This window comes from Ceratina calcarata, unplaced genomic scaffold (assembly GCF_001652005.2).
Source record: "Ceratina calcarata isolate Rehan_Ccalc_2016 unplaced genomic scaffold, ASM165200v1 scaffold350.2, whole genome shotgun sequence".
NCBI classification, from domain to species: domain Eukaryota; kingdom Metazoa; phylum Arthropoda; class Insecta; order Hymenoptera; family Apidae; genus Ceratina; species Ceratina calcarata.
This window is the reverse complement of record NW_017157935.1, coordinates 146,459-156,756: the sequence shown is the minus strand read 5'-3', so window position 1 is coordinate 156,756 and position 10,298 is coordinate 146,459. Positions and strand designations below refer to the sequence as shown.

General features: G+C 40.5%; 1 protein-coding gene across 9 annotated transcripts in view; it reads left to right on the top strand.

The window, feature by feature from the left end:
• The window catches only part of LOC108625260 (RNA-binding Fox protein 1), a 232,621-nt gene that overhangs the window by 155,000 nt on the left and 67,323 nt on the right, over positions 1 to 10,298 (top strand). For all 9 annotated transcript variants that reach the window (XM_018025112.2, XM_018025110.2, XM_018025108.2 and 6 more), the window contains 3 exons: positions 2,473 to 2,760; positions 7,596 to 7,859; positions 8,150 to 8,203. In XM_018025112.2, the coding sequence (XP_017880601.1) occupies positions 2,476 to 2,760; positions 7,596 to 7,859; positions 8,150 to 8,203 (603 nt within the window). In that variant the 5' untranslated portion in view covers positions 2,473 to 2,475. The remainder of the gene's footprint in view (positions 1 to 2,472; positions 2,761 to 7,595; positions 7,860 to 8,149; positions 8,204 to 10,298) is intronic.

Below are 10,298 nucleotides of genomic sequence, written 5' to 3'. Positions count from 1 at the left end.
ATTTCTTTCTTTAATTATTTAGTCCTTTACCATTTATTCAATTATTGGTTTAATAACTGGATAGTGAATTAATTTACGTGTTTGATCACTTCTTTATTTCTTGATACTTAATTTAAAAAATGTAATTAAGATGGAAGACAATATTTATGTAGGATTAAATTCTCCAACCGATTTTAGGGTAATTATAGAAAATCTGTATAAGATTCTACGAGTTTGATATTGTAGAATCTCAAACAGTCTGATTGCATTTCTGCAAAGTTCGAAGAGTTTATAAAATCCTAGCTTCCATGTAAGAATCTGTTGCCACCCCAACTTTTTATTTAATTATACGTTTCTCTGTATCCTGATCAGTGCTTCCCCTATACTCTTTCGCACGCAATAACCGTAAGCTACGGCCACGGTCGGCCGATGTCGACGGGGAAACACGCTCTGAATGGTCCCTTGTATAATCCTGAGTTTCCTAGCAAAAAAGACGGCCAGCGAACAGTCGGAGGGCTTGTTGAAATCGTCGATTTTTCCTGAGAATCGCCGCGGTACTGACCGCACATCAGGATTGCGAAAAAATAACAAGTTCCACCGCCCCTCCTGATAACCCTCAATGAATCTTCTTTGCGCGGAGAAAAGTGGTTTCTACCTTCCGGTTCTCGTAACGTGGAACGGCGATAAAAAGCGATCATTAGCGACCGTTCCAAAGGCGATGTTACCGATAAGAAGTTCCTTCCTTATAATGTCTTATCAGATTTGTAATTAAATCGAAGGACGTTCCGTTTTGTGAAAGTTACAGGCAATCGTGTTAACCACCGTTGCCTGTGGAAAGCCTGTGGAAGTGAAATAATTGAATGATGCATCCCAGATTCTGCCTAGATGGAATTGGGCCAGAGGATCTGCCCTTTCGCTTCTTTCTTCCTCAACCCAGCTGTAAGATACGACAGGATGATTCGGGGTCACGCGAGCAGTTCATTTCGTGACATTCTCTTCAGGAATTCATTCTTCTTCACGCTCTTCAGTCAAACTTCTTCTTTGTTATTCCTTATCTACGACTTTTTCCAAGCGAGGTCTTATTTCTCCCATTCAGATATTTCAATCCTTTTGTTGCGTCGATCGAACACTATGCAAACTTTTCATCAATCCCCTCAACGAACAAGCAATGTATTTCGAAATTGATCAAAGACAGCCCTAATTCTGTTAAACCGATGGGAGCTATTAACCCCATTTCGCGATGCTTTCGATCCACTGTCATATATAACGACGCGTGACACGATTCCCATCTAAATCAGTCCTAATTACTATCGCGAAACGCAATCGAAGCCACGTTCCATTAACACTAACGCAGGCTACGTACATATTTATTAGTAACAATTACTGACGACAGTTGACAGAAATATATTTGAATTTGTTTTGACCAGTTCATTTTAACAAGATTTTACGTACTCAGTCATTTCTAGACAGAATGAAAAATTGTATTCACGCATTCCGCGTCGAGTTTAACTCATCGTTGCTAAAATATTACAATGGCACTTTTTGCAAGGTGCAAGTAAATAGAATAACGATAAGATTATCAGAAATGGTTTGTTGCACAAGCCAAGGCGGAAAGCAGCGTGGATCGTTTTCCTCGAACGGCCCCCGAGGAGGGTTTCATCGCGCGGAATTAAAAGCGAGAGCGTTTGTAGCATGTCAGTAATCGGCGAGCGTGCGACACGCGAAATGATTTGCGGCTTGTTCGCGGCGTCTACTTTTAATAGCGTCGCGCGTAGAATATCGAGCGTATTTATTGCCGCGTCGTCGTCGTCGCGACCCTAAGTACGTGCACGTGAAAAATTCATGCGGGCACAAATCATCGCCTCGTTCCTCGCGGTTAAAATGCAAAAACAAACCGTGTTCGTCGCTGCACGTCGGCTGGACAGATCCCATGTTCGATACTTGCTGATTGTTTATTCAAGTCTCGCTTACGTAAGCTTTTGGAATATTGAGTTCGCCCCGTGCACTTGAGCTTAATGGAAAGGAATGATAGAAAGGGAAGTTGGGTAATATCATCTTTTAGGCGAAAGGATTATTGCACGATGGGTACGTCCTTTGTTCGCGACACGGGTATTATCTAAGCCATTCTAAGCCAACCGAGACACTCGACTGGAATCGTGCCAGGATATCACGCTATTTGTAGACGTTGTCGAGTATCCATTATAGTATTCCAAGAATCTTTATTAGTTGCAATTTCTGAGGCACACGTTGATTGCTACATGCTCGTGATTACGACGTAACTCAAAAATTATGGACCACCGAGTAACGAAGTTAAACACGTTATATCATTTTAGAACGTTACAATTGAAATGTCGCAATAAGATATGATATAATAGAACATAAATGTAATAGGAGATTGTGTGGCTTACGAATGTACATATTCTCTATTTGTTTAGTTGCGAGAGATTAACGGTTCATACTAATTGGACTAATTAATATCGTTTTCGTTTGCAGCACATGGTGCAGACAGGCATGGCTGCGCCCTACGGTGGGGGTGTCTTCCCCCCGCCGGTTAACGGCGTAGCGGGCGTCGTTGGGGCGGCCGGCGCGGCCGGTGAGGTGAAACCACCCCCGCCGGTCCCGGTCAAAGAGGACAACAGTGGTGCGCCCCAGCAACCGCCACCCAGCGGTCCCCAGGTGCCACCCCCGGCCGGTGCCCCCCATCCAACTGCCCCCGGTGCCCCGACCGCGACCAGTTTCAGTCCACCGCCGCCTCCAAACGGGGTCGATCAACAGGCTATCGTGAGTAACGACTATCGTCTGTTAATCCTTTTATACTGAAACATCAATTCGTTGAGATTGGTCTGCAAACATTTATTAATATCAAATATTGTGAAATGTACAGTTCCATCTTTGGATCATCTTCATTTTCACATCTTCGATACGACATGGAATGGATATAATTGGAAAAATTTTATTATATGAATATCAATAATATTATTTAAAATATCATCTTTAATTAATTCAATTACCTAAACCTAAACTTTGATTCAATGCAATTGGGTGGCAAACATTTATGAACTTCAAATATTATTAATGTAGAGTTTCGTTTTTGGATAGTTTTTAGTTTTATATTTTCAATAGAACATGAAATGGATATAATTAGAACAATTTGATTAAGTGAATATCAGTATTCAGGATATAATTAGAACAATTTGATTATGTGAATATCAGTAATGTTAATATTAAAGTTTGCATTGAACTTCCGTCGGCGAAATACCATTCGTATTATCCTACCTCCTGCGAACTAAATTTGTTCGCGCATTTATTTGAAAACAGTAAGCATATCTTTGGAACAAAAACCAGACTAGACTCCTTGATGCGTTTCGATCAAACAAATATCACGTTTCCGCGAATTTGAACATTCTGCAACGGTGAGCAAGCTAAACGGTCTGGATTTGTTTAAAAGCTCGTACTCGCTCGTGATAACTCGTCGCGTCGCGTACTCGCGGTAATTAACGCGGCTCATAAAGCGGCCTAATTAGCCGCGCTAATTAAAGTAATTTCGTTCGCTGATTCGATTTACTAGACGGCTGCTACCTGAATTCCGGACTCCGTCTACCACTCGAATTTCGCGTTAGTAGACAACAGCTTTTAATTAAAGGGTCCTTTCCTTCATAATACAAGAGTCTTGCCGAATTTGTATTACTGCTCAGTTTAAACATTTTCTACTTCATGAACAGACTGATTCGGGAAATGAAGTTGTCAACATATTAAGATTTTCACCTTTGAGAAGACGGTATTCCTTGTTTTCGTACAACTCTGTCAAATTAGTTGTTTTAATTACGAACTACAAGGTAAAGTTAGGAGACCTGTCAATTGTTCGTGATCGAAATCGGATTTAAAGTCGGAGGGACAGTTTGTCGTAGGATCGTATCTAATTAACCCGGAAAGTAACGGGGAGCATGCGAGGCATTTCGGACACTGAGTCGTTGAAGAGTTTCGAACAATGTCTTGGTTCTGGGCGACGTGGTCGCTTTGTCACGTCGCTCGTTTGGTCAATTATCCCGATCCGTGTTAGTCACCGACTCCTAAACCTGTGCAGTTCACCCTAACTATGTAACCATCCGCAAATCATTCATCGCCTCGTACTATTCTATTTTCTTCTGATCTTGTACGTAGATGTCAGAAAATTTCTCTCATTTCCTTTAATCACTTAATTTGCTAAGTTTTGATGATCATTTGAGCTAATTATGAACAGAATGGAGACTATGACATTTAAATAATCGTGTCATTGTAGATCTAAAAAAGTAAGATAGATGAATTCGTTACTGGAACCAGGTTCATTTAAATAAGATGCTGTAGCCCTTTGAGAATAGTTTAGGAAGTTCAGAATTGGATATAAAGTGGACTTAAACAAGATTGATACCATAGAGAAAAATTTGAGAAGTTGCTTTTGATATTAGAAAAGTTTCAAGTTCTCCCATCGAAGGAAGAGCTGTGTGATTGTGCGTCCAAGAAAATCCGTCGGAATCCACTTTGGATCCTCGGGTTGCGTACTTTAGAACTTGTTCGGGTCTTCAGAAAATTTACTCCAGAACCACCTTTGAGATTAGGCATCCTTACATGGTCACTTTTGAACTCGAAGAATCTTACTAGAAATCTCAAACTGCCAGCAAGTATCAAATACGTAACTTTATAAACTTGTGTATAGAATTTAACTAAACATTTAAGTTTAAGAACCTCTTTCATTATTAAATTATTCTCCTATCTTTCTGAGTACATTTCAATTAGTGAAAAAAAATACTTGTATTGATAAAATTCGTTTAGACTTGCATGTAAATAATAAATCAAAGTATGTGCAACGAATATTATAAACTACTGCAGTAGAATTTTCGTTATTTCTGAGATTTTTGATAACATATAAACGAACCCTATCTCTTTATATAATAGTAACATTAATAAAAATTTTTTATAATATATCCTATTATAAGGCGCAGTATCGAATACTTGAGAAGGGCGCAAATTAAAAGTTCGCTTTGAATGGTACGATGAATGGCCGTTCTTTGACGGCGAGGGAAGCTGTGCAGACAATCCAGTTTCATTGACATCAGGGGTAGAGTTCGCCCGGACGAACGGACCATCGTATCGCGTCGCGTCGTCTCGAAAATTTTCTATTCACGCTTCTTCTCGTTAGCTGCCGGCGCATGTACGCTATTCGGGTACCGCGCCGCGTCTCGAGAGGAGTTGTTCGAGTGTTTCGTGGATTTTCCATCCCTCCCTCTTACGAGCGCTGAAACTTTCGCGACGGTTTCCAGTTCCATCAGTTCGAAACTCTGTTTCTGAAGCATTCGGTTTTGAAGGAAGAAATTTTTTATGAGCTCGACGATTGGCTCCACTAATTACACGATGGGATTAAGTAGTCCCGATCTATGCAGAAAATTAATTTGACGAATGGTCTTGTACTTTTGATATTACATGTGAGATTGTTATTAAATCAGATATAACAAATGATAAATATTTGTAATTTCGTGAATTTAATACTATTGAGGCAGAAGACGAATGATTCGGTTTAGTTCTTGCACCGCAGCCATTCTCACCGGGGACTGTCTTTTTGCGGCCACTCCCTTAAAGGAATTGAAGAGGAAACAAATGATCGGAGTTTAAAGGAACGATAAATTTCTGCTGGCCGAGAGAGAAATCCCTATTATTCATGTCAACTCCGTAGAAGGTTCCCTCGGTGAATCTACAAAGCTCTTTCTGCAGGCTTAATGGCACTCAATCTTGAAATCCAGTTTGCGTCTATCAAAAAGTACACCTCTGAAAGATGTGATAAAAATTGCTTTCGTAACAAGTTCGGGTCTATACCTTTTTTTTTTTTTTACTAAACGTAATTCATCGATTAATCATTATTTATTTTAAATTGTACATGGAAGGTATTTAAATATTTATTGCAGCATGAAATAAATCTATTTTGAACCGGCAATAAATTAGTATCGGACGGAGAATGTAGAATGTCGAATGACTAGGGGACAGGTTCGAGTGTCGCTCGTCAAATCGGAATAATTTCGCCTAATTGGAATGAGTGTTCGACGCTCGTAAATTTGTCCCGAGCGAATGGCACTAGGGAAGGCAATAAAAACAGCCGGAACGGCGCAATTTCGTTCGATTAAATACCCTGCGATCGGACTAGTTCCGCGTATGTTTCATCGACTGCGGCAGAAACGTTCTGGAATTGTCAAGAATTTTTTTATACAATCCTTTCTGTTTTCCCTTTCATCATTTCTGTCGTTGCCTTATAATCATTTCCAATTGCTTATCAAATTACGTTTATCTTTCACGTAAACAATCTGAAAAATTCTAAAATAAACCATAGTTAAATAGCTTCATTGAACATTTCAATGATTACTGTATAGTACAGTATGAAAGTTCTGAATGAAAATGATATGCATTAAAACGAAAAGAATGGAAGAATTTTCTAACAATGTGATATTGCTTGGCACTTTTGTCCTGAAGCCTCGAGGTGAGAAGAATTTTGAATCCCCAATAGAGTTCTCGGGTCGTAGAATGCGTATCGAATCTCTTCCTAATCTTTGATGGTATCGGTCGGCGGTGACCAACTCCGACGGTCGATGAATAATTCGTGAGTCTCCCACGGCGAATGGAGGACCTTCCGGGTTCCCCATCTAAATTTCATCGCCGTCTACTGCGTTCTTGGACAGCTGAGGAATTAATTCCGCTTTCGACAAGCCGAGCGCCTCTTGACTCGCGCCATTCGACTCCGAAATTAATCGTCGGGAAAGCGGCCGGATTTCGATTTGTCGTAATGAAAATTAAATCTTCATCGCGATGCTGGTTTTGGTAAAAGTCCAATTCAATCGTATTTTATTCATCATCAAACTTCCATTCGCATTGTACGAAACTTCAGTCAATTTAATGATATTAATGAAAGTTTGATTAAGAGCTCGCAATCAATTTGTAACTCCGGTTGATTGTATTTTAAATAGATTTGAATTCTGTATAATGAGAGTTTCAACAATGATAAGCTCTGTTGCATTATAGTAATCTGTTTGCAGGAATTATCTTTCGGTTAAGCGTTTGTTAATACGAGAGCTTTGTTCAAATTGCTTTAGCTGTAACAGCGGTCTGGGCGCGACAAAGATGAAGGGTAAAGGGCGAAAATGTAGAATGGTATTGGTAGGAGTTCTGCACTCTGTACGCAGATGGCCAGGTGTGTCTGACTATACGCGGGTTGTGTTCACTTAGCATCGTTAGTGGTACGAGCTAGATAAGGTCGGCCATGCGGCTGACCACTTACGGCCGACTCTACTTGCGGCTTCTTTACCGCTTATGACGCAAGATCGATCCCATCTCTCGCATTAGTTCTAATTGTTTTGACAAATTATACCGAGCAATTTATTAATCGATCATTATATATCAGTAAATATGTAAAATTATGTTTATTAAATATTTATAATTATTTTTCTGTCTGCAGTTTATGCAATTTTTGTATGTCCTCAGTACCTCTTCATTCTTTAATTTTAGAATAGAATTTAATCTTTGCCGGCCAATCTCACGTTGAATAAAACATATTTTAAAATAATTGCGTGATTAACTTGGATCTTCTTCGACAACAGTCGGAGGTGTTTCAGGCCGCAGTTGCGGCGGCGGCAGCTGCAGCCGCGGGTGGAAGTGGGCAGCAACCTGCACCAACGCCCGCAGGCAACGAGACCAACCCCGAGGGTGCCGTCGAGGGTAGCACTCTGGTGCCTGTCACCTCGGGCGCGACCACGCCCGCGACTGCGACACAGGGTACAGACCTGAAGGGTCAGCCAAAACGCCTTCACGTTAGCAATATACCTTTCCGCTTCCGAGACCCTGATCTCAGGGCGATGTTCGGAGTAAGTTATATTTTTTATTTCTGTTATCATTTTTATATTTATTCAGTCAGAATATATTGTCAGAAATTCTTTAAAATTTAATAGAGCCCCAAGTATGAGTCTCTGAAATTTTATAGTCTCCTATAACGTACATAATTTTAGTATAGTACTTTTAATTGATACAAAAATAATCAATTAGTACAAAGTTCAAATACTAGAAGTATATAAAGCTAGAATATGTGTTTAATTATTTCTTCTGTTGATGAACTTCGAAGAAATTCAAGACAAAAATTGTGTTTCTGTTCTTCCAGCAATTCGGGCCAATCCTCGACGTGGAAATCATATTTAACGAGCGCGGCAGCAAGGTAAGCCCACGTTGCCCTTAGGCCGCGAGCCACCCCTGTCAACCCACCCCCGAGAATACAGTTAGACTTAAGCCACACAGAGTCGCGAGAGATTTTATGGTCCGCAAATCCTCGACGCCAGGATGGATTCGCGTTCGAGAACTCGTCGACCCTTCCTTCCCAAAGTAAATCCTTAACCCTTTCGATACACGTCACCTGGGCGTTCCTCGGACTACGCGTTTCCTCGAACACCGATTTAGGAAAAGCAGAACTAATCCGCGAGTTTCCTCGTCCATCAAAACGTCCTTGTATTCTCGCGCAACTTTCGCAATTTTCTCGCCCTTGCTGCCTCTTTTCTCTTTTGTATCCCCACCGCGATTTTTCTTTCGCGGGGCGAAACTTCTTGCGAAGAAAAACTCGAAGCGAACATCCTGGCAGCGAGGGTGTCGCCAGGGACCATAATCGTTCGCCGGTCGGGACGCAGCATCGCGCGGAGGGTTTGTTCCACGAAAGTTTGAATAAGGGAAGGAAAAGCGCACCGGTGCGGTGTTCCAGGTGCTATCTTGTTCGCTGCGAGGAAAGTGAAAACTGGGTCGTGACGCTGCGTCCAACCGGTGTTCTTCGTTCTTTTTGCAGCGCGATGGCAACGCGAACGTTTTTGTAATCTCGCTGTACTGCTCCCAAGTGTCGCGTAAAACCAGCTGGTGTCATTGTCAAGCGACTTTCCGCGTCGAAAGCCTTGGTTCCAAATGGCTCTTCTCACAGAGAAAGTTATAGCAGCTCCTTCGTGTTGCTCGGTGTTAAGTCGACTCAGATCATGGATTCTGTCGTCAGATAAAACGAGGAAAGAGTTTCAATAATAGGAGGAATCTGTGAATGGATTTTAATCGTTTAACCAGTTACTTATATTGGCTTCTAATAATCACACTTCTAATGAAACATTTTCTAAAACCTGTAAATCAGGTTTTGTCAGTCTCTTGAAATTTACTTTATTCGATTAAACATGAAAGTGCAGTTCTGGTTATCCGGTACATGTCGACAGTTTCGAGGGTAGAAAAAAAAATAGAACCTCTGACACTCATACACATGCGGAGGAGAGAGTTTGTAATGCAAATAGGTTTCAATATGGATGACAGGCAGTCTGGATAAGATTCGCGGTAATAGATCGCGGCGACAGCTGGCATCCGGTGAGCTTGCATATTCAGCGTCTTTGCGTCAAGTACACTCAAGTGCACTTCATCAAGCTGCCGTCAGGTACCACTAACCCAGTATCTACCGTCGTCCACTGTCGATGACGTCACGCGCGCCATGTCCATTGTCCATGATGATCGACCCTCGATTCTCTCTCGTCCAGGCAAATTTCAATCCTCTGATAATGATCCTTCAAGTTAGTGCAATGCAGGCACGTTATGATTTCAGTTATCCTGCACGCATCTCTCACAAATTTCATTTAATTGGTTTCATAAAGCGAGATCTTCGCACTTGGAACTATGAGTTCATCATTTATCGATCATCGCACAGGATCATTCCAATGATCCAAGAGAAAGTGAGTCTCGATTTTAAATACGCGTCTTCAGAATTGGTTAATTGATCATGAAATAAAAATGCAAAGATCGTTTTCCATTTATTTATTAATCAAAATTCAGTCACTTTTACAATACTGCACTTGGATTCGAAACTTCCTTAAAAGCGAACTATTGATAATGATCTTTATTCATTTGGCATGCGTACAAGTAAAAATTGAATTTTCTTAAATGAAAAGAGGGTACTATTTATTCATTATGCAATATAATCTAATTTTTTAACGGTCTGCTCACATTTCTAAGATTTCTAGCTTAAACGTAAGTCATCAAAATCTGTGCAGTGGAACTTGAAATATCAGATTTTTTCTTCGTGTCGATCGAAGTAACAGGTTTCAAAAAAATTCAAAGAGTGAAATAAATTGCAAGATTGCAAACCTATGATTTTAATTTGAATTTCAGTTAGGATTCATTTCCATTGCAATCGAATTCAATTACTTACACGAATTAGTTCAAGGTCAAGATATTTAACTGTCGGACTGTCATATCAATTATATTACATAATGAAAATGTAATCTTTGCATGTATATGTGCCA